The 27647-nt window shown below is 51.2% G+C and overlaps 1 protein-coding gene and 1 long non-coding RNA gene across 3 annotated transcripts in view; one reads left to right on the top strand and one right to left on the bottom strand.

Moving 5' to 3' along the window:
* Nucleotides 1–1296: 1296 nt before the first annotated feature.
* The window catches only part of HHATL (hedgehog acyltransferase like), a 43359-nt gene continuing 17008 nt past the window's right edge, over nt 1297–27647 (top strand). The window contains exons 1-6 of one of the 2 annotated variants that reach the window (XM_006120609.4): nt 1298–1581; nt 12830–12975; nt 14288–14355; nt 15109–15222; nt 17900–18094; nt 20498–20707. In XM_006120609.4, coding sequence (XP_006120671.2) covers nt 12870–12975; nt 14288–14355; nt 15109–15222; nt 17900–18094; nt 20498–20707 — 693 coding nt within the window. In that variant the 5' untranslated portion in view covers nt 1298–1581; nt 12830–12869. Of the gene's footprint in view, nt 1582–12829; nt 12976–14287; nt 14356–15108; nt 15223–17899; nt 18095–20497; nt 20708–27647 lie in introns of both variants that reach the window. The other variant, XM_006120610.4, reaches the window with a different exon arrangement.
* Nucleotides 23207–27488, bottom strand: LOC142827405 (uncharacterized). Its single transcript, XR_012902136.1, has 3 exons — nt 27422–27488; nt 24282–24350; nt 23207–23734 (listed from the first exon to the last, which is right to left on the bottom strand). It is a non-coding gene; the product is annotated as an uncharacterized LOC142827405 (long non-coding RNA).

Here is a 27647-nt window from a genome sequence, read left to right as displayed (position 1 = left end):
CTCCCTTTGCAAAGCTGCTCCCGGGAGGCCCAGGGAGGGTTGCCAGGTGTCTGGTTTTCTACCGGACAGTCTGGTATTTGCGCTCTTTGTCCAGTAAAAAAATCAGAACATACCAGACGTGTGCAATGTCCAGTATTCTGATTTTTTTCCGGCTTGCGCACTGGACGGAAGCCTGGCGTGGGCAGGGGGAGTGGCTGGGAGGCGGGGCCACGATTGGTGCTAGGAGCCTGTGACTGCGCAGAAGCCTGGCGGGGGCGGGGAGAGTGGCTGAGACTCCCAGCCCCCCCCCCCCCCCCCCCCAGGTTTCTGCGCAATTAGTCTCCCAGCCAGGAGGCGGGGCGGCAATCGCTGCTCTGGGTGCCCCTTATCATTCCGCGTTCTTTTTTTTTTTGCTCGACCAAAAAGTACTGCATGTCCGTTATTTTTTGGGAGACCATCTGGCAACCCTAGGCCCAGGCCCTGCTGCTGCGGATCTCCTGCCTGGCTGTTGGCCAGAAGCTGCGATGGCAGAGGAGGCTGCGGGGTGGCGTTGACACTTGCGCTGCGACGGGGCGATTTCTGGGCTGACGTTTACGCCGCGGCTGTGCAGCCTGGCCCTGGCAGGCTGCTCTGGACTGGTTTTCCCTGCCTGGTGCGCTGTCTGATCCACAGGCTCCCAACTCCTGGGGGGTGCAGGTGTGTGACTCCAGAGCTGGGTGAAGCTGCCCCTTCCTTAGATGCCTCCTTGAAATTTGGCCCCCTGTCTCTGTGCGTGTCTGGGCCACGCTTGCCTGGGGTTGCAATGGAGGCAGTCCCGGGCGAGATTCACCTGGTTGCAGTACGGCAGAGAAGTCCAGTTTCAAATGGCGGGACGTCCCCACTGCCCTCGGAAAGCAGAACGGCCCTGATCCTGCAAGCTACTGTGCACAGACCTTCCCCTGCCCCCCACTGAATGAGCCAGGCTCCTCCCTAAGGCATCGCTAGGTGGGTGGGGGGCCCCCATCTGTGGCCTTGAGCTAAAGGCCTCGGGCTGAGTGGCCGGGTGAATGCAGTGGGGCTGGTTTGCCCGGACGTGCGCCCTGATGTGCAGCCCTATACACCAGGTCAGGCTGCAGTAACCCATGGCCTAGAAGCACCATGCCCTGGGCAGTGATTTGACACCACTGACCCAGAAGCCTGGAGGTAAAACTAACCCGTTCCCAGTGCGAGAAGGGACCTGATATGCAGCTGGCACAGGCCCAGCCTGTCACCCTAGGCTGCCCGCCCTCCCTCCCGCATCCCTCCTTCCTCCCCCACTCGCCCTGAATTAACTTTTGCTGCTGCTGTTTGACAGGCAGCTCCTCTGGAGTGCTGAGCTAAAATAAAACTCTCTCCTGCCTGCCGCACTCCACTCACTGCTAAACTCCCTCCAGAGATCCACCCCGGGGGGCCGGCAGCCAAGAAGCCAGACTCACCGGACAGACAGATGCCTTAGCGGAAGGACAACTTGCTATTTTGTCCTTCCTCGCCAACGTGCGGTGCTGGGAGCTGGATTTCCATCCCCTGCTTTGCCTCACTTCAGAGACCCGGGCTGGTGCTGCACTGTGCCAGCGACGCGCCAAGGTCAGTGGCCGGGAAATGCATGTGAAAAGGGGGCAGGTGAAGCGGGCCATTGTGAAACGACTTTATTTGCAGGGGGCGCACTAGTGCGGGGTTCGGACCCTGCCCCTCGTCTTTCTGCACCCGGGGGACGCTGTTCATTGCAGCGGCCGTGGCTGGGCTGGGCGGGCGAGTCACTGTCACGGGACAGGGCGCACGCGCGGTATGTACAGTCGACCTCTTGCGACAGGATTCGTCCGCAGTGCAGACGTACCAGTGACGCACCTTTCATCGGTGGCCATGCACGTGCACACCCGCTAGCCCGGCCGATCGCCTCCCAGTGTGGCACAGAGCGGGGAGCCAGGACGGGGCCAGCTTAGCTAAGGGTGGATGAGTTTGTGCACTCACATATCTGCGGCAAGAGAGCTGAGCCCCCCTGCAGACAGGTACAGGCACTGAGGACTGCCACGGCAGATACGGCAACCATGCAGCTAAATTTGGAAAGGGCTCCATGTTCTGCTGACCGAGGCTTTTCCCACCTCGGCCTCACACCCGCTCCGGGGGCACTGCATTGCCCTTTATGTAACTTTGCTCCATTAACCTTCTCCCGCCCTGCCCTGCCGGGATCAATACCTGGGATGCCCTTGAAACACCCTGCGAATGCCGAGTGGCTGCAGTCATTCTGAGGGGGGAGCTACTTAAAGACAGCAAGGAACAAAGCCCTAAGCCCTCCCTCTGAGCGGGTTAAAACAACCCAGAGCAAAGCAACAGCACTTCGGCCCTAACAAATGGCCTTGCAGCCTGGGCAAGAGGATGCACAATGGGGCCCAGTGGCTAGAGCATCAGACTGGGACTCGGGACATCTTGGTTTTGCTGCTGGAAGCTTTTGGGCAAGGCAGGTCCTATGCCTCAGTTTCCCTGTCTGCACAATGGGACAGTGGTACCAACCTTCTTTGCAGGGCGTGTGGAGAGGTGTGGTTCTCTACTATAGAGAACTTTCTGGGTGTCTGGCTGGCGAGTCTTGCCCACATGCTCAGGGTTTAGCTGATCGCCATATCTGGGGTCGGGAAGGAATTTTCCTCCAGGGTAGATTGGCAGAGGCCCTGGAGGTTTTTCGCCTTCCTCTGTAGCATGGGGTACAGATCACAGCTGGAGGATTCTCTGCATCTTGGGTCTTCAAAGTATTTGAAGGCAGCAATATCTGAGATATAGGTGAGAGGATTATTCTGGGAGGGTTGGGTGAGATTCTGTGGCCTGCACTGTGCAGGGGGTCAGACTAGATGATCATAATGGTCCCATCTGACCTTAAAGTCTATGAGTCTGAGACACGTGTAGGAATTTCCCACCTCCAAGTGCTGATCCAGGCTCATAAGAGAAGACACAGGACTCGACCTTAACGCTCCCGGCCAACGGAGGGGCTGCTGGCTGCCCATAGGCCAGCTACAGCGAGTGGTGGGTTCTGCACGGCTCACAAGAGCCAGGCAGCTCCGTTCAGTTCATGGGGACCTCTGCAGCCAGGGAGAAATGCCACCCTTGCTTATGCCCAGTGGCCTCTCTGCATTCCTCCAGCAGCACCGCGGAAGGCCACAGGAGCCGAGGGCGGGGACTGAATTTGGCCCGGCTACCACCCTGTTTTCATTCATAAGGGGCCAAGCTGTGAGGGCCTTGCTGCAAAGTCACGGCAACTAGAGGTGGAAATCGGCTGCTGTGGTAGGACGCTGAACCCCCCCCCCTCGCAGGGGCAGGGCTGTGCCCTTCGCTGCGTTCCCCAGGGAACCTCTGCGGAACGTGCCCCTCCCTTGGGAAGGAGACCATTCCAGGCCTCGTTCCCCCAGACAGACCCCTCGCTTCCTCCCAGGATGCCCTGCCAGCCTCCCTGGCCTTTCCATGGTGACGGATGGGGGCTGCGAGTGCCTGTCCCGCACGCCGAGTGCCACAAGGAGCCCCTGAAGCCAGCGCGGATGCTCCCAGCAGCTGCACTGAGGCATACGTGTGGGCAGCCTGCGCGGGGAAGGAGGGGCCTGGGACTGGATCCCTGGCTCCGCAGCCCGAACTGCCCCAACTGTGCATCAGCTCCTGTCAGCATCACATCTCAGCAGGGTCTCTGGCTCCTCTTTCCTGTCTGCCCTCCGTATGTCAATGGCCCTCTTCCCTGTGGTCCCCACCCCTGCCCTGCCTCTTCCCTGTGGTCCCCACCCCTGCCCTGCCTCTTCCCTGTGGTCCCCACCCCTGCCTCATTTCCTCTTCTGAGGTCCCCACCCCTGCTCTGCCTCTTCCTCTGAGGCTCTGCTGTGTCCATGCCTCTTTCCCCACCCCCCATGGCTGTTTTTCCCCGCCCCTCTCAGGTAAGGAGGGACTCACCTGTGGAGCCACCCCTGGGAGCTGCAGCCACCCGATGAAGGTGGCCCTGGCTGTATAGGGGCCAGAGCGGGTGATGACCTGGAACCGCCTCGCCTCCCGTAGTATCCAGACTGTGTGAGTCCAGCCAGGATCAGACACTCTCAGGTCCCCTGTGTGTCCTGACTTTCCAGTGGAGAGCCGGCACTTGGCCACCCTGTCATTGTCACAGCGCGCCTCGCAGCCTCATTCTGCCTCCCAGCCCCCCGGGGAGGCAGGAAAATGCCCATTTAACCAGTGGGGAGGGGAGCATGGAGAGGACAAGGGCTTTTCCCACAAGGGGACCCAGATGTCCCAGGGTTTGCTGCCCCAGCAGCTAGCTCTAGGCACCCTGCAGAATTCACAGCCCCGAGCTGGGCATCTGGGCACTGTAGGGGGAGCGTTAGGGGCCTGAAACTGGGCAACGCAGATACCGGGCAGCAAGCGGGTGGGAAATGCCCAGGCAGTAGGAGCTACCTAGGCAGTGCCCCTTTAGGGTATCTAAGGCTCCTAACTCCGGGTCAGAGGGAGAGACACCTTCCTCACCTTGGGTGTCTCATCCGTAAACCGGGGGTAGAAGCCTAATCCAGATTGGTCCTGTGTCCCAAGGGCGAGAGCCCTGCGATAGCCCATAGCCTGGTGGGTAGGGAAGCAGGGGATTCTGTTTTCCACTCCCTTGTGCTGATTTGGGAGGCCAGGATTTGAACCCAGTGGACTGTCCAAACCGCTGGCTCTAGGGAGTTCCAGGGTGAGCCCCTCTCAGCCTCTCCTGCTGACGCTCCTCACTCGCGCTGCCGTAGGCAGGAGAGAAGGCAGCTCTATTGCCTGGTGGCTGGGGCACGTAGGAGCATCAGGCTCCTGTCTCTGCTCCAGGCAGGGGATTCACACTAGAGTCACCCAGCTCCAAGGGAGCGTGTGGACCCCTGGCCCCAATGGGATGCACGCACCAAGCCTGTCTGCTCCAGACATGCCCGGTCTGGCTGCCCCGGCAGCCTCTTCCGTGCTCCGAGCACAACTCCCCGTAGGGGGCCGCAGGTGAGCTTCCCATGGCAAGGCGTCGTTCGAGAGAGGGCCTGCCAGTATGTTGCCGTGACCTCGAATGCAGAGCAGTATGGCTGCATCAGGACTTGCGTGGCTTTGCCCATTATGGACACAGCTCGCCCTGGGGGAGACTTAGGATGAGTTTAATTTGCAGCTGAGTGGGGGCTTGAGGGTCTGAGTGGCTGTGGATCTAGCCCCGAGAGACCTGCCCGAGGCTACACAGGAACCTGATGTCCTGTCTCGCTCATTCTAGGCTAACCACTGGCCCATCCTGCCTCCCTCTGCAGGTGGATGGATGAGGAAGGAGGCTTTGGGCCAGATCCAAAGACTCCCATAGACTTTGGGGCACTGAGGGTATGTCTAGACTACATGCCTCTGGCAACAGAGACATGTAGATTAGGCTACCCGGCATAGGAAAATTTAAATAATCGCCGCTTCATTTAAATTAAAATGGCTGCTGCGCTGAGCCGATCAGCTGTTTGTCAGTTCAACGCGCTAGTCTGGATGCTCCACGGTCGACATCAAAGGCATTTGTCGACCTCCCCGTTATGCCTCGTGGGATGAGGTTTACCGGGGAGGTCGACAAATGCCTTTTATGTCGACCGCGGAGCGTCCAGACTAGCGCGCTGAGCCCACAAACAGCTGATCGGCTCAGCACGGCAGCCATTTTAATTTAAATGAAGCGGCGATTATTTAAATCGCTGCTTCATTTTCCTATGCCGGGTAGCCTAATCTATATGTCTCTGTCGCCAGAGCCATGTAGTCTAGACATACCCTGCCTGATTTGCCTTGGTTGGCTCAGAGAGGCTCTAGCTTTTGAAAATTCAATAAAAAATCCCGCCCAAGACAAGAGACAGACATCAAACGAGGGGATGGCAGAGGCAGGTTTTAGTGTGGCTCACCCAGGCAGTCCCCTTCTTTAACCCCTTTAAAGTTCACTCTGCTAATGTTACTGAACACACGGGATTTGCGCTGCCCTTCCAACCTGCATTTTCTGCATCTCTCTGCAAACTGGCTCAGCTTGGCCTCCATCTAAGCACATCCCCCTGCCTGAGCTCCCTTTTGGCTCACCTGCCCATGGCTCCTGGGGGTCTGGCTGCTGGGTCTTGTCCATGCGCTCAGGGGCTGATGGATTGGCAGATCTGGGGTCAGGAAGGGTCTGGACCCTGCGGGGTTTTCTCCTTCCTCTGCAGCCTGGGGCACGGGATCACTTGCTGGCTTGAACTAGAGTACAGGGCAGGGTCTCTGTCACTGCAAGTCACTAGAGCAGGGCTACTCAACACGTGGCCTGTGGGTGGGAGTCAGAACAAAAAAGGAGTCAATAGAATGGTCTTCTGTTGAGCCGCATTTTAGTAGTTAAATTCCTGGACTGTCATTGCTCATTAAAAGTGCTGTCGTATGGGTGGAAATCGGGTAACTATTGCATTGTATTAATATCAGCAGAACTGATATAAATGGGGCCTGTAGGTTGTGTAGTTTTGCCTTAAGCTTTGTATTCATGCCCGTCAGTGTGAAAGAAGCTATTTGCATATATATTTGCAACTGTAGATGCAACCACGCTTAAGTGGCAGCCCTTGGAATGTGCTGTGAGTATCATCGTGGCCCCCGGGGCTTCCAAAGTTGAGTAGCCCTGCGCTAAAGCATGCCTTGGGGAGGTCAGTCACTCAACCAGAGGTTGGGGTCTGTTCCAGGAGAGGGAGGGCGAGGTTCTGGGGATGCCAATGTCCTGGAAGTCAGACTAAATCACCATGATGGTCCCTTCTGGCCTTAAAGTCTATAAGCCTGAGACCTGGCCTCTGTAATGGAGACAGTGGAGTGATGGAATGAGTGACTCTGCTACTTGCTGAAGTCCCCTCCAAAGGAGTAATGCATCAACTCCTACTACTACTGAGTACCTCACACAGCCTGCATGCCCAGCCCGGTCAACAGGCTAGCGGGACTTGGACTGGTGCTCTAAGAAGAGGCAGCATTTGGAAGTTGTGGCTTGGCCAGACCCAAGCTCGGAGCCCCATTGTTATAGCAAAGGAGGAGACAATCCCTGCCCCATAGAGCTGACAGCAGCGGAGACGAGACAGACGAAGGGACAGGAAGGAAGTAGCACATGACAGTCGGATCATTGCGGTGCAGAGAGAGCAAGTGACTTGCCCAGGGGGTCACCGAACACTGTCCTTGGCTGAACAAGCAAATCTGCCTGTAGCTATTCCTGCAGTGGCGTCTGAACAACTGATTAATGGAAAGTGCTCGTGTTCCCAGATGAGCAAATACACTCAAAGCAGTTACAAGCTGCCCACAAAATCTCCCCGAGCCAAGTCCCAGGTTAAGCCTACCAGTGTTGGCCAAGATCTCAGCTGTCACCCTTTTACATTCCATCCTACCCGCCCCGCGAGAGCCAACCTGAGCAGCCCTGACTGCAAGGTCTTGGGGAGGTCAGCCCTGGAGAGGGGGAATGTCTCTGACAGAACAGGGAGCGGGGAATACCACAGACAGACTTCCCACTTGAGGCCTAGATGGCCTTGATGGCTCTGGAAACTCTACGTTTAGCCCTGAAAAAAAGTGACCCTGTTTAACATTATACGATCTACGTACTACACTTTAAAAGCCTAGTGTCTTTCCCAAGACTAACTTGCGTAACAATACGGAGGCCATTACCAGGTACCCGCTGTACACAACGCGTTGTCATGGTAACCACGTGTTGCCTGCATACTGACAATGATACCAAGTACCTTACCCCTTCCACACCTTCATTCATTGTCCCTGTGCTCTTGCTGGCTACATACACTACCTTGCCAGTAGGCAATAACTTCTTGCCCGTGACTACGTACTGCCAGCTGTGTCTAGCATCCTACATGCTGGCAGTTATCAGCTAGGCGCTGCCTGTTATCTGCCCCGCACAGCACATGCGGGAGCATCTTGCCATGGGACTTGCCAACACGGAGCCAGGCACTGAAGTGCAAAAGGAGCAGCCGAGCACAGTAGCCCTCCGAGAATTTCCTGACATAGCTTCAACTCCCCAGATGCCGGTTATTTCTTAGTATTTGTCTTATGGCATCTTCCAAAGGCCCCCGTCCGAACTCAGGGCCCCACCTTTCTGGGGGCTGCACAAACACAGGCCCTGGCCCCGGACTCTGAAAGTGATTCAGAGCAGCTCAGAAGGGCTTTTGACCACCAGTGCCTGCCCTGGGCATTGCTGGGGAACCCCAGGCAAAGGAAATGGCAGCGTTTCCTCACTTGATGGCCAACACTAGGCTCCAGAAATGTATTTCAGCCCCTAAATAAGTGGCCTCTTATTTTAGAGTTGCCGAGCTCTCCACAACTCTCTGACGTCAGTGTTTAGCACACGACCCCTATCTAGGGAAGGACTCTCTTGCAGATTCCCATCTGTGCCTGAGGACGGTGACTGCTACAGCTCTAGCAGACAGCCTGGCCCTGGAGGTTAAACCCCCCATTGTTGGCCAAGATCTCAGCTGTCATCCTTTCACAATCCATCTTATCTGCTCCGGTGAGGATCAGAGGACTGCAAGTCACCCCCTACATCCTGCCAGGGGCTGTCCCTGTGCCAGCATGCTGTGGGCGGGGCATCACTACAGGGCGGAGCCTGGACACACCCAGTCCTACGTGTCTTTGAAAACGAAGTCTGTGCCAAGGCAATGTCCCACTCGCAGGCAATGTCCATGCCTCCTGCCTGTATCCCAGAGGTACCCAATACTCAGATAAGAAGGTGTGGAGGAGAATCCATTAAGCTAGGAGTCAGGTGGGCTGGGTTCTGTTCCTTACCCCTTTCAGTGCCAGGGCAACTGGGGGGCCTGCCCTCTGGTACAAATTGTTCTGAGTTCTAGGGATGAAAAGTGCCTCACGCGGGAAAGTCAAATGAAGTAGAGGCCAAGCAGATTGAGAGCCCTTAACGTAAGAACAAGGGGTCACCAAAGGAAATTAATAGGTAGCAGGTTTAAAACAAAAAAGTGTTTCTTCATGCAGTGCACAGTGAACCTGTGGAACTCCTTGCCAGAGGATGTTGTGAAGGCCAGGACTTTAACAGGGTTCAAAAAAGAGCTAGATAAATTCACAGAGGTTAGGTCCGTCAATACTTAATCGTCAGGATGGGCAGGAATGGTGTCCCTAGACTTTGTTTGTCAGAGGCTGGGAATGAGTGACAGGGGAGGGATCACTTGATGATCACTTGTTTCTGGTCACTCCCTCTGGGGCACCTGGAATTGGCCACTGTCGGAAAACAGGATCCTGAGCTAGATGGACCTTAGGTCTGACCCAGTCTGGCCGTTCTTATGTATGCCAGCCTCTGCCTCCCTGTCTGAAGGAGGAGGAGACAAAATGGGAGTGCAGGTGTCGGGGGCTCCTCTTTCGGAGCAGCTGGGCTGAGGTGGGAGAGCGGCTGTTACTTTGTAATGGCATGAGGTGGCTGTATTGGGACAGCCCCACACATGCATGGTAGGGTTCTGCTGTGCTCTCTGCCTGGCCACCACCAGATGAAGAAGCTGGCCAAAGCTGAGTAGCCCCATCTTCGGGGAAGGGATAACAACCAAGTGCATCCAAATTGGACAATGAGGCAAATCCCATCCCCTTGGATATTTGAAGCCAGACTGTCCCAGCCGCAGTAAGGAGCAATGTTGCACCCTCCGAAAGAGCAAGCACGTGACTGAATAGCCCCTTCTAATTTCTTCGGTCAAGTGGTCTGCTGGAGATGAAGTGGAATAGATGGAGCGTTGTGTGGGGGCCAGCAACTCCTGGGTTCCAGAAATAAAGGCAGGCTGGAATCGCAGGGCGGAGGAAACGCTCCTTCTTGTTCAGGAAGGTAGCCGGAGGGTTTGTCAGCCAGGGTGGTAGGTAAAGGAGCACATCACATGATAGAACACTGTTGACAAAACGACAACGAAATGGACCCAACGCTCCAATTTCAGGTCAATGGAGAAATGCCCATGGACTCTCATGGGAGCATATAACATGGCGGCATGACTCATCGCCATGGTGCCTCCTACTGGTCTCTCAGGGAATCAGCTCTGGAGTGCCCCCTTCTGGCTGGTGTCACATCTACTGTAAGCTGTTATTCTCCACCACTCTGTGTGAGGGCCCATATCCCTACCAGACCATGGCACCCTCCCCTCTGGGTACTGCCTTGCCACAGTGCCCCCACATTCTGGGGTCCTCCCCTTCAGGACCCACTTATGCCCTCCTTGCCTCAGTGACACACAGCCAGTCTTCATCTAGCCCCTGCTTCAGGGGCAAACTGACGTCTGAGATGGCCACTCATCATAGGCAAGGAGCGTGGACTTGCTGCCTTCTCCTGCCCTGGCTGCCTCCCTGCAGCCCAAGCAGCCTCAAGTCTTGAGAGCAAGGCCTCAGCCTGGGAGTTTGCCCGGCCAGAGCTCCCCAGCTCTGCTCTGTTCAAGAAGCCCCCAGCTTCACTGGCAGCCAGGTCCCTCTTGCTCCCCAGCTGGATCAAGAATGAGTCATTATCTGCTCCTCCAGGAGCCCTTATTTTAAGGTGACCAGACATCCTCCTCTGAGGAGGACAGTCCTCCTTTTGAGGGGCTTGTCCTCCCCAATAATTATGTCCTCCTTTTGTCCTCCTTTGAAAAAAATTGTCCTTCTTGTCCTACTTTGCCAAAAAAAATCCCGCTGTTTTTTAAAGTATCACACTGCAATTGAACCCCTGTTAAAAGGCTTAATATACAGTAAAAGTACACTTAGAGGGTATTTATGAAATGTTATTGTTTATTTTGAGCCATTTTAATTTAACGTCAATGTGATTTTTTAGTTGACACAATTAACCCTAAAAATGTCAAAGAAAAGAAAATGCCATTTCAATGAGAATTTAAAAAAGGAATTTCCTTTCATCAGAATTGTGGATGAAACCTGAGATGATTCATTAGTGAAGTGTACTGTCTGTTCAGTGGAATTCAGTGTGGCAGAAGGTGGCTGATCCAGCATAGCGAAGCATGTTTCATCAAACAAACATCAAATTCTTTAACATCAGCATCAATGTCCCAGAAAGTTACAGACTTCTTAGGAAGTACATAATTTGGAGAAGATGAAAAGAATTTAGCAGCTGCTGAAGGTCTGACTGCGTGCCACACTGTGATGCACAATCAAAGTTTTTGGAAGCATGGACTGTACATCAAAACTGAATAGAATACTTTATAATAAAAAATTTCATTGTGCCAGAACTAAAGGAGAGGCTATTATTCGCAACGTTTTTCAAACTTACGCACAAGAGAATTTGAAGAAAGATTTAGATGAAGCTAAATTTGTTACACTTCTTTCGGATGCTTCAAACCACAAAGATACAAAGTTGTATCCGGTGTTAGTTTGTTACTTCAGTTTTGAAAATGGTATTCAAATCAAAGTTTTGAATTTGGAAGCAATTGATGGTGAGACATCTGAAATAATATCCAATCATATCAAAAAATTAGTGGTTAATCATAATTTGAATGATAAAGTTATTGCGATGTGTGCCGATAACACAAATACTAATTTTGGCGGTGTAAATCGCAAAGGCGATAAAAATGTTCATAAGAATATGATGCACTTACTTGGGAAAACGATTATTGGAATCGGTTGCAATGCCCATATTGTATCTAATGCCATCAATGCAGCATTAAGCTTAATGTTCATCGATGTTGAAGTTGTGATACCTCAAATTTATTTACATTTTGAACGATTCACTGTAAGAATTACAACATTAAAGACTTTTTGCGAAGAAGCCTCAGTTGAATATAAAAAACTGTTGGGATATTCGAAAACAAGTTGGTTAGCTTTAATGCCAGCCATTGAACGAGTGCTGCAATTGTTCGAGCCTTTAAAACCATATTTTCTAAGTTTGGAAAAATGTCCACTGATCTTGAAAAACTTTTTTAAGAATGAATCTGCTGAAGTAACTCTGTATTTTGTTCACAATCAAGCAACTTTGTTCCAGTCAGTTATAAAAATTATTGAAAAAGAGCATATAACTTCTACAGAAGTGGGATTGCATATTAAACAATTAAAGGAGCAACTTCTATTGCATCTTGAGTCCAACTTCCTTCCATTGGTTGTAATTACTAATTTAAACAAATTATAAGAGAGCAATCCAGGAATGAAGAAAGAATTTATGAGCGAGGTGATGAGCTTTTATAAAAATGCTCTTGAATATCTAGAAAATTGGACTAAGCATGACGAACCAGTGTACATGTTTGATTCGATTCTGCTGAATGAAGAAATTCAATGGAATAAAATCCTTGAAACAGTTTTATTCATTAAAGAAAAATTTAGCATCACAATAACTGACAATTTATTATTAGACAAACTACGACGAATTAACACTATAATAAAAGACAATGAATGGACTGAATGCGAAATTGATAAAAAATGGATCAAGATTTTTAATTTCTTAAAAGAGCGACAAATATTGATGTTTTTAATGTTATATGATTGTTTTTGTTAAGTCTGTTTGTCTTATAAGATGACTAATATCGCGATCATTTATTTATATGATTATTTATATACATGTACAAGTATTTTTTTTGGTCAACTCAGTGTCCTCCTCGCACATTTTAAAATTCTGGTCACCTTATTTACACAGCCCCAGATGGGCCCTAATTGGCTGTATCTGCCTCAGCTGCTTTCTCCCCAGCCCCAGCTGGGTTTTAACCCTTCAAGGGCCAGGGTGGGGCAGAATCAGATCCCAAAAGCAGGTCACACATGTATCAAATGTGCGAAAGGTCTGAGGAACCAGATGTTTTAGCAGAAGCCCCTTTTTGGTGAATTTGACTGGTTCGCATGGCATGAGGCCCCGTATGCCATATGGCTGTGGATGTGAGCAGCCACCAAACCTTTCCTTTCCCTTTTTTTTCCCCTCTGTCAGATCTGGAGACGATTGGCTGTGCGGGCGGTAACCCACCACCATGGGCATTAAAGCAGCATTGCCCAGTTATGAGCTGGGGTTCTACGCGCTGGTCGTGATGTGTGCGGTGGTGTACAGCGGCAGCGGGATCTTCGAGGCCTCTAGAGGTACTTTTCCTGAGTGTGCCAGGTGTTGTGTGTGTGTGTGTGTGTGTGTGTGTGTGTGTGTGTGTGTGTGTGTTTGGAAGAGAGAGACTGGCAACATGAGGTGCAAAGCTGTGCTAACTTCCCCTATGTCAGCTTCCTAAGCAGGCTGATATATTATCTTCATGGGGCCCTGATCGTCAGAAATGTAGCACATCGTTTTATACACCACCAGAAAACAGGACAGCTGGCAGCTAGGTCCTCCCCACTGCATGAGAGCTCCCAGTTCTTCCTGTCAACAATGTATTATCTCATGATGGTTCCTCACTCAGACAAGGGCAGGATGTTGGAGGCACGCTTGGTGGGAGGCTCTGTCTTTGTTCATTTCCTCTGGTTCCTTTGGGAGTGCAAACAAACTTCATGGGGCAATCCTCCTGGGCTGAGGCTTGAGCACCTGGGTGGGGTGATGTGGGTGGCGCTTGGACTGCTGCTGCTGGTGATGTATCTGTCTGGAGAATAAACAGGGCTTCAGGCTGGGGGGAGGGGGAGGGAGGGGGTCATGCCAGCCCCCTCCAGCACTGCTAAATTCACACCACTGACTGAGACGAATACTGCCCCCAATGGACCAAGGAACTCCCCGTGGGGAAATGCACATGGCACAGCCCGATCAGCTGAGTCTGACCCTAAGCCCGTTGAAATCCACAAGGCTCCTTCTGTTGACTTCAGAAGTGATCAGGCCCGTGCGTTTTAGCAGGGCAGTTCTGTTCCCCAATCCCATGGGAGTCACAGGTGCTCTGAATCTTCCAGGATTGGGCCCTTAGGTGCTGGTTGTGGAGGTAACAGGGAGCCTGTCTGGAAGCCCCCTGAAGCAGCCCCCCCTAAGTGTGCCGGGATGACACTGGAGTGAGGAAGGAGACGGCTCCTGGGGTTGGCTGAGATTTTCAGAGGCGAGGAGCAGACGTAGCCAGGCAACTCCCGTTCATTTCAATAGGAGCCACACGGGAAATTCCCACGTCGCCTCTGAGAACCTCAGCTGCTTTATCGTCCATTGCTTACGCTGTCTCCTCAAATGTACCAAAGGAGGCAACTTAGCCAGGGAAAACCACTCCCTTACTTACCACAGTGCTCCTCCCCTGCGCTGAGCAAGAAGGCCCTGGTTCACCAACGCCCTTGGGTGCCGGCTGCACTTGAAGCACGTGCATTGGCTTGAACAGGCACCAAGCACGTGTGTAAAGCTAAGGCACGTGCACAAGTGCTGTGCGTCCGGGGGCTGCACGCAGAAGACGGTTTCAGCTTTGGCATGCTTTCTCCCGGCACGACACCTCTTCTTTTGCAGATAACGTGAACAGAAAAGCCTTTCGGCAGAGCATAAAACCGGGCTGGCATTACTTCGGCAGGAAAATGGTAAGCCACCCCACCGCGAGCCTCGCTAGGCCATTATGTGCTTAAACCACCCGCACCAAGGCTGCCAGCTACCACAACGAGCCTTGACTTATCCACCGCTCGTGTCTCGTTGCACAGTCCAGGTGACCCTTTCTGCTGTTTGTCAAAATGACTGTGTCATCCATTAAAGGCACATGCAGCCAGGAATGTATTCATTCTTCACATAGCACACAGTCAACCTGTGGAACTCCTTGCCAGAGGATGTTGTGAAGGCCAGGACTTTAACAGGGTTCAAAAAGAGCTAGATAAATGCATGGAAGATTGATCCATCAATGGCTATTAGCCAGGATGGGCAGGAATGGGGTCCCTGGCCTCTGTTTGTCACAAGATGTGAATGGGCGACAGGGGAGTTTACGAGCACCTAGAAACACAAGCAGTCCTAGCATTGCCTGCACAGGGGTTTTGGAGCTAAGCTAACATGCCTTGAAATCCACAGATGGCAGAAAGGCCATGAAATAACTTGAACTGTGGACATGATCCTGTCAAGTGCCAAGCGCCTTTGGCTCCTATTGAAGCTAACGGATGTGCAGGCCATCCAGCACTCAGAAGAAGTGGGCTTGTGTCCACAGCAATATGGTAGAAAAGGACAGTTGGGGGAGCTGAAGGCTTGGGGGGAGGAGAGCTACTGAGCAGGAAGTCAGAAATCGGGGCCCTGGAGAGACCATGGTAGCCTTCCTGTGGCTGGTCCGTGCTGACGTGGCTCTGTTCTGACAGGACATGGCTGACTTTGAATGGGCGATGTGGTTCTCCTCGTTCAGGAACGTCATAATCTTTGCCCTTTCCGGGCACGTCCTCTTCGCCAAGATCTGCTCCATGGTGCTGCCTCAGGTGAGCAAGGGCCACTGCCCAGACACGGATTGAAAAGCACCGGCGGGGGTGGGGTGCGTGTGGTATAGCGTGGCAAACGCAGATGGTCACAGCGCTGTTGAAGATCCCAACAAACACTGTTTGCAGGGCCAAGGGGACTTTTTTGAAGGGCTGCACATACCTCACAATCTACAGCTACTATAGCAGCCCTTCAATGTAGACACGGCCTACGCAGACGGGAGGCGTTCTCCTGAGAGAAAATAGCTAGGTCGATGGAAGAACTCATCTGTCAACCTTGCACTGTCTTACGGGGCCTGGGTCAGCTTCATGGCGCTGCACAGGGGTGTGGCTATTTCATGTCGTAGTTCTGCTCATCTAATTTTCCCATTCAGACCAGGCCTAAGATAACGGAACTCAGCTGGGCCATGGAAAATCCCCAGTCATAGGGGTGTGATGGAAGCAAAATACTGGGACCTTGGGATAATATAATAAAACCCCTCTGTGTGTATTGGAAATTAGATGGGAGAGGAAGCTCACCCAGTGAATGGCTTCCGAGTGTGTCCCCTAAATAGTCTTTGTGACGGCGCGTTGGGGGTCCCCCGTCTCCTGCACCCCAAAGTGGCACAAACAGACTCCACCAGCCAGTGGAATTGAGGGTGGTTTATTGCTCCTCCAGGATACAGCATAGCACAGATGTAATCTGGTTACAGGAACTGGGGCTAAGAGGCCTCAGTGCTCCCCTTGAGATAGGGGAGTCCCAGCCCCCCTCCCCAGCTCCTTCTCCCCTGCTTTCCAGACAGGAACTAACTAACCCTCTTCCAGCCCTGCCCCCCAGCCAGGGCAGCATTCCACCTTCCTTTGTTCCTCTCCATGGGGGGTGTCTGGCCCTACTGGTTTGCATAGTGACTCATCCTGTTTTGCTGGGTCGTGGTACCCATGGTAGCCAGTGGGGGTTACCCCAGAGCCAGCAGCATAGAAACCAGCCAGGTACCCCCACTACGTCACAGTCTTCCAGGGCAGGGACTGTCTGTCACTTAAGGCACTACCATCGTCATGCTAATAATAACAATTGCTGTGGGGGATCAGGCCCGGAATGGTTGTACCTGGACAGAGATGCTGATGGAGTCTTTGGCTCTTGACTTTACAGACAATGTTGCTTTTTTTTCAATCACACTTTTTGGGGAGGTTTTCGACCTCATCGTCCATTGTTTATTTTATCAGAACAATTGCATAACGGGAGAATCTTTGCTCATTACTTGCTACGCTGCTTGGGGGGAGGGGAGGAAATGTTACATCAAAACTTTTCCTTTTTTTAAAAGTGTCATAAAAATCCACAAATCTGATCCCTCCCGGTTCAGTAATTGCAGTTCCAGGAGGACAGATGGCTCAGTGCTTATCTTGCGACTCAGGAGACCTTGGGCAAATCACGCAGGCATTTTGGTGCCTAACTCCCACTGAATGCAATGCAAGTTTGGTGTCTAAACATTTTTACAGTCTGGGCTTGCATCTCTCTGTGGCTCCATTCCCCGCCTGCGGAGTGGAAATAACAGCACTGCCCTAGCTTGCTGCAGGGCTGGGGTGATAAAGACCGCAAAGATTGTGAAGTGCTGGGATGCTCGGAGGTGGATACCTACTAGAGAGGTGATAGAAATGTAGCCGTGTTAGTCTGGGGTAGCTGAAGCAAAATGCAGGACAATGTAGCACTTTAAAGACTAACAAGATGGTTTATTAGATGATGAGCTTTCGTGGGCCAGACCCACTTCCTCAGATCACTCACGGGTTGAAATCCTGACCCTGGTGAAGTCAGTATGAGAGTCACTACTGTGTCAAAAGCTTCAGAGAGGTAGCCGAGTTAGTCTGTAACAGGAAAATTTTAAAGAACAACCAATAGTCTAGTAACACCTTGAAGACTAACAAAACATGCAGATGATATCACGAGCTTTCGTGAGCAAAACCCACTTCTTCAGATGACCAGAGTAAAATAAGTCCAGATCCAAGAATAAATAAGGGAGGGAGGGGAAGAGAGACAGTGAGTAGATCGTTCAAATAGTTACAAAAGGCTGTTAAGAATCATTAGCACCTCCATTGGTTGGTTGGTTGGTTAAGTCATTAAAACGTGGAAGATAGTGTGCAAGCCACTGTATATCCCCTGTTCAGACTATTTGCATAAGAATTAACCTTGTGAACGAAGTTAAGTTCCAATCCGTCTCTGTGTATTTGGCTTGTGGAATTGGTCTGAAACAAAACAGCAACTTGGAGATCCATTAACGAGTGTCCAGGAAGATTAAAGTGGTCTCCAACAGGTTTTTGTGTATTGCCCTTTCAGATTTGTGTCCATTAATTCTTTCCCGTACTACTGTGTCAGGGGGGCTAAGATGGCTCCCATCTAGGAAAGATGTTCCATGCCTGGAAAAAGCCCATAATCCACTGCACATGAGCTCCCAGGGACACGCAGCTCTAAGAGGACTCATGTGAACAAGGGGCAAGGCAGAAAAGTCCCCCAACTTGGCTGAATGCAAAAAAAACCCATTGACATACATTGATCAGCTCTAGTGTAAATAGAACATTCCCTTCACCCCCCAATTTGGTACCTCTGGGGTGCAGTGGTCAGCAGGGCATGGAAGAGGGTCTGTTGCCCAGAAGCTCTGGGTGTTGGACTCCCCAGGGGCTGCCCTGAAGCACTTCTCTTTTCTCACAGCACAGATCTGTGGTTTACATGCTCTACGGGATGTTGGCGGTGCTGGGCACCATGGGAAGCTCCTACCTGATGCTCGTCCTCGCTCACTGTGTCCTGCTCTACTCCATCGCGCTGGCTAAGCAGAGGTGGCTGTGCTTTGCAGCTGGGCTTTGCAGCCTGGCCTCTTTCAGGCTGGAACCTTTCAGCACGTGGCAGGTACGCGTAGCCAGCGCGGTCAGTTTCTTCCCAGCTGTTTTTTTCCCAGTGGGGCCAAGCCCCCGTATCTCTGGGCCTATGATTTGATAGCTTATGTCACACTAAAAAGAAGTGTCATGGTGTATGGAGGCTGTCGTACCTCGGTGTTCTGTACCTCGGTTTCTTCGGTGGTCTGGACTGTCGGTGTCAGCGTCGTCTGGTCAGGTCGTCCTGGCGCGCTCCTGACAGGACCTCTACTCCGTCGGTGAGGATAAACTTTCGATTGCGTGCGTAACAATCGGTACTCCCTTTATCTAGAGTGTTAGACCCCGTGCACTTGAGTCAACACAGGAGATCTCTGAGAGGCCCCGGAAACGACAGATGCAGGCAAGATTTGAAATCAATCGAGCAGGTTTATTGTCAAATGCAAAGCTCTACCAGTTGGTAACAGAGATCAGTACAATGTTACACCACTGGGCACTATGGCCCGCGTTGACACGGTACCAACACCGGGCAGGCCTATTGCCATATATCAGATACTAACAGCAGTTAGTCAGCGTTCAGCTACTGTGCCTTCTGTAAGCTTAGGGAATGACACCTGCCGTTCAGGCTCCTAGTGCGCCCCCCGCAAGGTCGGCCGGAGAGCACCCTCTGCGGTGTCCTTTTATAGACAGGTACAAACAAATTACATCACTTCTTTACGTACCAGGTTACCACCCTCTGTTGCCTAGTTACCATCCCTCACCTTACGGAAGGGGGCTTACTTACTATCCTTCATGCTGTCAATCTTGACCCGGTCGGTATGTGCATTAGTTTTTGGGGAGTCTTTGTACCAAGACTTTTCTTATTAGATGTTCCGTTACTCCCCTTGGGCTTACAGTCTGTACCCAGTGCCTCCCTGTGTCCTTCCATGCTTGACCTAACTTACACAATCACACAATTATCAATAGGGTCTCTTTCTTGGCTCCTGTGTTACTGAACCAAAGTCTTGCTCACTAGATTGCAGGCCTGTTGCTGTTTTCATGTTACAGGCCTCTATTCAGGCCTGCTGACTCCATGTTACTGACCCTCAACTTGCTACAGAGGCAACATGCCCGAGTGGTTAGAGGAGGAGTCAAGACTCCTTGTTCTATACTTGGCGCTGCCACTGATGTGCTAGGGCAGGGATGGGCAGCCTGCTGCCCACAGGCCACACGGGCCCATCGCGGTTCTATGTGTGGCCCTCCAGATATTTTGTTTGCTGTGCGTGTAAGGGTGACATTCACACCCGCAGGTCAGCGCTGGGTGAAGCCATCCCTGTGTGTAAGGGTGACATTCACACCCGCAGGTCAGCGCTGGGTGAAGCCATCCCTGTGTGTAAGGGTGACATTCACACCCGCAGGTCAGCGCTGGGTGAAGCCATCCCTGTGTGTAAGGGTGACATTCACACCCGCAGGTCAGCGCTGGGTGAAGCCATCCCTGTGTGTAAGGGTGACATTCACACCCGCAGGTCAGCGCTGGGTGAAGCCATCCCTGTGTGTAAGGGTGACGTCCACACTTGTCCCAAAGGCCAGCACATCTGCACAACCCTTAAGTCTATACTGAGCTTTTATGTGCACCACAGCCCTGATGCTCGACTCCTGCGCAGTGGTGAATTTCAGCATAAGCTTTGCAGTTCTCCTGGTTGCACGATCCAAACCCTTCAAGCTAGAAATAAGGGACGAGATTTTTCAATAGTGAGGGTAATTAACCAGTGGAACAACTTACCTAGGGAGGTGGTGGGTTCTCCATCACTTCAAGTTTTTACATCAAGGGTGGGAACCTTTTTAAGGGTGGGGAAGGCTGACCCACAGGAAAATCAGTCGGGGGCCACACACAAGTGAGAAGCAACCTCCCCCAAAACAAACAAACCTCACTGACGTGGCCCCCTACTGAGAGAGGGAGAAAGGCACTCCTCACATTCCCTTTGCACCACAGAGCCTAGTAGATTTTTGTGTGCTCCAAGCACCATGGAGGGGTGCCAGGAGGGCTGGCGCACCAGCATGGGCTATCCAATGCTGGGGGGTAGCCCTGAGCCATGGGGGTTAGATCCAGGCAAGCTGGAGGCCACATCCGGTCCCTGGGCCTTAGGTTCCCCACCTATGCTTTAAATCAAGACAGGACATCTCTTTAAAAGGTACATTATAGTGCCAGTGGTAATTAGGGGCTTGATGCAGAAATTACTGTATGTGGCCCAAGGGCGCATGTTATGCAGGAAGTCCAATTAGACAATCATAATGGTGATTTCTGGTGTTAAACTCAATGCAGCCTTGCTCTCAAAAAGTAAAACGCCATTGCTAGAAAACTATATATGTGAATTAAGACTCGGTGGTAGGAGCTGCCCACCGCAGCGCTGCAGAATCCCTTTCCAGCCGTATGAAGTAGTAACTGTTCTTTTCTGTTTAGAATGGATTTGTAACCAGAACTTTTGATCTTCAAGATGTGCTGTTTTATGGAGGAAGCGGCTTCACCATCATGCGCTGCATGAGCTTTGCCCTGGAGAACGCCGAGCGGAAGGAAGGGATTTACTCCATCATCGACCTGCTGAAATACAATTTCTACCTCCCATTTTTTTTCTTCGGACCCATCATGACCTTTGATCGATTCCACTCTCAGGTACTAGCTTTGTGGTTTTCCTCCTTACCTCGGCAGATTTTAAAAGGGATGCTTCGCCCGGTTTCCCATTTCTTTTAAGCTGTAGTTTTACTCCCACAAATAATTGCTGGTGCAGTCAGCTTCATTTAGACATGCTGTTACCTGGTGAGGGCACAAAGTCAGGTAGCTAGGGTTCATTTGTAATGGAAAAGCAGCTGGGACACAAGCAATTTATTTAATTCTAATGCACAAAACCCAGAGGTGCTGGAGCTATGAACTGCCGAGCCTAGAGATGCCAGGTTACGAACTGCCTGGGGGTGCCAGGCTATGACCTACCAAGCTTAGGGGTGCTTGGCTATGAGTGGCCAAGCCCAGAGGTGCCAGCTGCCATGCCCTGCCTTGGCCCAAATTAACGACTGACTAAATATCAAGATGAGATCAGTTGCACCGGCAATTAGGAGATGGAACAAAATTGTGGGTGTAAAACGAGAAGCTGTTTCTCAAAATCAACACCACCGGGTCAAGTCTTCAGCTGAGCGCTTTCTACCAAAATATGGGAAGAAAGTTGTTCTTGTGTTGAAGTCATTGGACTAAGATCTTGGTTCAGTTCCTGGCTTTGCTACTGACTCACTGTGCAACTTTGAACTTAGGTTTTGTCTGTCTCTGTGTCCCATCTCCAAAATGGCGTGATGCTTTTTTACTTGCTAGGGTGTTGCAGGAATAAATTCATTGTTTGCGAGGAGCTGAGGTACTTTGGAAGGCCAGGTGACAGACAGAAGTTGCACTTACAAAGTACTCAGAGGTGTGCAGAGAACTGCCCTTACAACCCCCCATCCCCACCATTTGTACATGCTGGTATCCTCATGCACACGCTCACACATTCTGAAGCTGCCATGTAGGCCCCCGTGTGGACTAGACACATTACATATGTTTGTATCCCTGTGTGTCACATCATGTGCTACCTTTGGCTGTGTCCAGACTCCATGCCTCCTTCGACGGAGGCATGTAGATTAGCCACATTGGAAGAGGGAAATGAAGCCGCGATTAAAATAATCGCGGCTTCATTTAAATTTAAATGGCTGCCCCGATCTGCCGATCAGCTGTTTGTCGGCAGATCGGGGGAGTCTGGACGCGATGCCCCGACAAAGAAGCCTTTCTTCATCGACACAGGTAAGCCTCGTGAAACCAGGTTTACCTGTGTCGATGAAGAAAGGCTTCTTTGTCGGGGCATCGCGTCCAGACTCTCCCGATCTGCCGACAAACAGCTGATCGGCAGATCGGGGCAGCCATTTAAATTTAAATGAAGCCGCGATTATTTTAATCGCGGCTTCATTTCCCTCTTCCGATGTGGCTAATCTACATGCCTCCGTCGACGGAGGCATGGAGTCTGGACACAGCCTTTGTGTCTGTCTGTCCTTCCACACTGCACGTGTGCAACACTGTGCTCTACTGGACGATGTCAGACCTGCTGAGGCAGTCTGCTGCAGAGGACAGAGAGACTAAAAGCCTTCATACAAGAATTTCAGTCTAGGAGAGAGAAGGAGGTGGAAGGAATATTTTTTGGAACCCACTTCTGTTGGTGAGAGAGGCAAGCTTTCAGGTTACAGGCAGCTACATTTTACATTGGTCTGATTTTCAGAGGTGCTCTGTGCCCAAATCCTCACTGAAGTTAATGGGAGATGTAAATGATTCTAAGGTTCAGAAAAATCAAGCTATTTATCTATATGCTGAATTTAAAAATGGACAAAAGATTATTTTTAATGGGAAGCAACTAAATATATGGCTTCCTCCTGCTCCTCCTATCATACTCCTGTGTCTGTATATACATACACACATTTGTACATCTTTACACAGTAATACACATACATATATTACATATTGGTACAACCAAATAACTGACATTGCAAGGAACACTTCCAAATGTATGCAGTCATCCATAATCCTGTCTGGTCAAACAAGAGAAACAGAACCCACGACTTAGCAGGACACTAAATAAGGTGAAATATTAGGCCTTGAAAGAGGCATATCCTGTGCCTCCCCTCCCTCTTCTGTTGTTTTGTTCTGGTTTTTTTTCCCCCTTTAAAACCTAAAATTCAGGAACTCAGCTGACATCAGTGTGGTGTGTGATTATTTAAATGCAAATCGCAGCACCATGCTCATTTTCACTCTCCGCACCACAGTTTTGCTTTTAAAATTATTCAACACCGAAGCATTAGTAAGCCAACAAAACTATATGCCAGTTCTCCTCCCTTCCCCACACTTCTCCCCACAAAAGGCTAGGAAAAAATGCATTCACAGACACCGCAATGAACACTAGCAGATCGTGTAATATTAAATCACCCCCCTTTAATTTTCTTTTAAAGGAACACTGTCCCCCGAAGGTCTAAAATTCAGGATCAGAACCCAAAAACATTCTATAAAACCTAATGCAAGGAGAGAACTTTTAATTCATTCCAAAAGTAGTCAGTGCAAACATGGAGTTGGTAAATGCTTCCCTGCAGGGATGGAAATTCAAAGGGGGCAGCATTGGTGGGGAGGCAAAAGAACTAGAAAGTGAAACTGACTTCGTGGCCCAAGTGGAGTGAGGTACCTACTGTAAAACAGGATAAATGGAGAAACAAACTCTTCCTTTTTATCAGCCTCCATTGGCATTAGCACAATGTCTTTTGTGCCTTGACCGGGGCCCGTTGGTTTTGACAGATGCTGATCTTGCAGATTCATCTTTCACTGCGTCATGATGGCACTGCCACAGGACTTCGGTGGTCAGGCCATGGTGTTTACACACAGCTTTAAGTGTCATCACATAACTGTGGCCAGATCCCATCCTCCCAGTCTGACTGCCCTCTGAAGTGCTGCGTGCCTTGGTGACATAATCGGTGTTGCACTTGCAGCTCGCTCCAAGGGTGGGACCCAGCTTCAAGGATAACAGCCTGCTGGTGCTGCTTGCTAGTGGAGCTATACTTTGACTCCAAGGGTAGCAATCTGTGTTTTGATGCATAAGGTTCTGGGTTCGAGTCCTGCCGATGAAAGGTTCTATTGCATCCTCATCTGCCGATGGAGTCAATAGGAAAAGAGGATGCTCAGCCCATATCTTACAGGCTGGGCCTTATCTGTCTCCCATTAATGACACATGGTGCTTGCTGTAAATAACCTCTCCAGGTTTTTTATACCGTTCCTCCCGAAGCCTATGCCCAACCCGCCTGACATCTATGGCCCCTTCTTTCTCCCCTGCACACAAAACAGCTCTGATGCTGACTGACCAATACCAAGAGGCCAGCCTAGCACATCCACTAATGACTGTCCCTGGGGGGGATTGCCCGTCAAATGCCATTTACAGCCTGTGCAGCGGCTGCCACATCTGTTCTCCAGGGCAAGATTGGAAAGATGAGCTGATGTGACCTCAGCACAAGGGACCGCGTCCTGCGCTTATTGTCCTGGGACGTAAATCCAGGACTGGCTGGCCGCTACCAGAGCAATGACTCCATCCGCGTAAGGGTGTCACAAAGAGCAGAAGTGGGCCCAAGCTTCCATGAAAGGCTGTAATGGAGCCTTTTCATTATTCATGATCCACCCAGGATCCAGAACTCAGACCTACCTCTCTCCAGAGTAGTCCGCCTCTGGGTTCACGTCGCTTCTCCCACGAGCTCTTCCCCAGGGCTATTGCCTTTAAAAACAACAAAACAAAGGAGGGATTATTAGAGAAAATAAGGGGCCATTTGCAAGCAAGCCAAAGCTAAAGTCAGAGAGAAACACAGCTGCACTAGCACACGGCTGCAGCAGGTAAAGCTGGCTAGCTCCGATGTGTGTCTAACGAGCTAGGTCAGCAGATCTTCCTTGGCCTCCTTAACTGCACCTGCAACATTTGCAAGACATGCTACACGGGCACACGGCAGACGCTTCTGCTGCTATTTCCTTTGGTACTTGCCTGGCAAGTTACGCGCTTTCTTCCAGCGCGAAGGAGAGTAGGTCGTGAGCTATTTTGGGGAAGCAATGTTGGAGCTGGGAATCAGAGCATCAGGACTCCGGGTTCAGTCCCAGCTGTTTTGCTGGCTACAGTAAAAACGTTTTTTGGCACCCTTGCTCTGCCTCCCACTCTCCCCCGCAACAGCAGAGAAAAACAAAAAACAAAATGCAGCTGGCCAGTTGGAGGGGAGCAAAAAAGGAAAAAGTGGCACAGCTATTTGGCACCTCCTGGAGGTGGCTCCCGGGTGATTTCCTTGTTTACCCTCCCCTAAAACCAGCCCGGTTCCTGGCTTTGCTATTTACTGGCTCTGTGACATCATCTAGCCTCTCTGCATCTCAGTTTGTCCACCTGTAAATTGGGTTAACTCAGGCCTGGTCTGCACAGGAAATTAGGTCAGCATAACTGGGTCTCTCAGGGTGCATCTATACTGCACTGTAGGTCGAAGTAAGATACACAATCTGAGGTACGCCAATTGCGTCTCTTATTCCGATGTTATTTCAAAATATTTTATTTTATTTACACCAGTGGTCCCCAACGTTTTGGGGCTGCCAGGTGCCTGGGGGGCAGGGCCGCTCACGTGCTGCACGTGCAGGGGAGGGGCCGCTCACAGGCCACGTGACTGGGGGTGGGACCAAGCATGCGCCGCACGCCCGAGGCCGGCACCAGCATGTGCTGTGACCCCGGGCAGGGGCTGCCCAGGTGCCGTGCTGCAGTGTAGACATACCCGCAGAGGTGAGAAAAATCCACACCCCTGAGGGTGGAGTGAAGCCAGCCTAAGACCCTGTGTAGACAAAGCTGGGTCAACTGTCTAATTCTTCCATTGATCTGGCTCCTGCCCCTCAAGGAGGAAATTTGCCTACTCCTATAAGAGACTCTCCCATTGGTACAGGCAATGTTACACTGACGCTCTAGCATGGCTGAGTGGTACTGCAGTAGCGGTACTGCAGTGCATTAACAGGTGTGTTATGAGCAAGACGCGAGAAGTCATTCTTCCGCTCTACTCTGCGCTGGTTAGGCCTCAGTTGGAGTATTGTGTCCAGTTCTGGGCACTGCATTTCAAGAAAGATGTGGAGAAATTGGAGAGGGTCCAGAGAAGAGCAACAAGAATGATGAAAGGTCTATGACCTATGAGGGAAGGCTGAAAGAATTGGGTTTGTTTAGTTTAGAAAAGAGAAGACTGAGGGGGGACATGATAGCAGTTGTCAGGTATCTAAAAGGGTGTCATAAGGAGGAGGGAGAAAACTTGTTCATCTTGGCCTCTGAGGATAGAACAAGAAGCAATGGGCTTAAACTGCAGCAAGGGAGGTTTAGATTGGACATTTGGAAAAAGTTCCTAACTGTCAGGGTGGTCAAACACTGGAATAAATTGCCCAGGGAGGTTGTGGAATCCCCATCTCTGGAGATATTTAAGAGTAGGTTAGATCAATGTCTATCAGGGATGGTCTAGACAGTGCTTGGTCCTGCCGTGAGGGCAGGGGACTGGATTCGATGACCTCGCGAGGTCCATTCCAGTCCTAGTATTCTATGATTCTATGAAGTGTGGACAAGCCTTCAGCCTAGATAATCAAATGGTCCCTTCTAGCCTTTACTTCTATGAGCTTTCATGGATACTCTGAGGCTGAATCCTCAACCTTGGCAGTTGAATCTGGCAGCTTCCTCCTCCTGCTCTTCCAGGCTGCCTGGGCCCTGCAGAGGGGCACTGAGAACACAGGATCCCTGATCAGTGCCTGGAACCCCAGCAGCACCTCTAATTGCTGTGTACAGGGGTCTGGCAGCCCTGGGATGGAGCATGCTCAGTGGCTGTAGGCAAAAACACAGTCCGGTCACAGCAGATGCTGTGAAGGGCTAGAGCGTGCTCTGTAGAGAACTGAGCTTGACCTTGGCCAAACTTTTGCGGCTTTTCCCAGGGGCAGCAAAAAGCACCTCTCTGGCGCAAATGCTACCCCCCTGCCAAATTTCTAGTGTCTGCTCCAAAGCTGGGAGACCCTAGAGCATCTCAGATTAAAGACCCAGCATTTTTAAACCCGGGCAAAACAACATATTTCCCCCCACCTCATTCTCAGAAAGAGCCGAGCCATTTTAGCTGAAACTTGCCCAGAGAAAGTCAGCCTGAGGCCGACACTCAGGGTGGCAGATTTCAGCCCAAAGCAAACGAAAACAAAATCTATAATAGACCACGTTGGCTACGTCTACACTGGCATGACTTTCTGGAAATGCTTTTAACGGAAAAGTTTTCCGTTAAAAGCATTTTTGGAAAAGCACGTCTAGATTGGCAGGATGCTTTTCCGCAAAAGCACTTTTTGTGGAAAAGCGTCCGTGGCCAATCTAGACGCGTTTTTCCGCAAAAAAACCCCGATCACCATTTTCGCTATCAGGGCTTTTTTGTGGAAAACAGTATTGCGCTGTCTACACTGGCCCTTTTGCGCAAAAGTCTTTTGGAAAAAGATTTTTGCCCGAACGGGAGCAACATAGTATTTCTGGAAAATCACTGACGATCTTACATTAGATCGTCAGTGCTTTTGCGGAAATTCAAGCGGCCAGTGTAGACAGCTGGCAAGTTTTTCCGGAAAAGCGGCTGATTTTCCAGAAAAACTTGCCAGTCTAGACACAGCTGTTGGGTTTGGCAGGACTATTATTCCCAAAGCACAGATGGGGAACGGAGGCACAATGAGGCTAAGTGAGTTGCCAAAGGTCGTACTGGACGTTTCTGTTGGACCAGGGAATCCAGTCCCAGTCGGTGAGCTCCCACATCAGAGCCCTAACCACTGTACCGTTCTTCCTCCCAGCAAGCTGCTGCACTGCCTCTGAGCGCGCCCAGAAGGCAGCAGACCTCCATCCCATAGTGGGATGCATCACTTGGAAGGATGCTGTGTGCGGTATCCATGGGAACGCTCAGTCAGGTGTTCCATCCAGCCCAGCCTGCGACATTGCGCAGGGACGGCTTTGGAAAGTCTGAGCGGCGCCTGTTGTGTCTCACTGACGCCCTTTGCGCTGTGT

The sequence above is a fragment of the Pelodiscus sinensis genome, chromosome 2 (assembly GCF_049634645.1).
Source record: "Pelodiscus sinensis isolate JC-2024 chromosome 2, ASM4963464v1, whole genome shotgun sequence".
Lineage (NCBI taxonomy): Eukaryota > Metazoa > Chordata > Testudines > Trionychidae > Pelodiscus > Pelodiscus sinensis.
The sequence above is the reverse complement of the archived record's forward strand: the minus strand, read 5'-3'. Positions and strand labels throughout refer to the sequence as shown.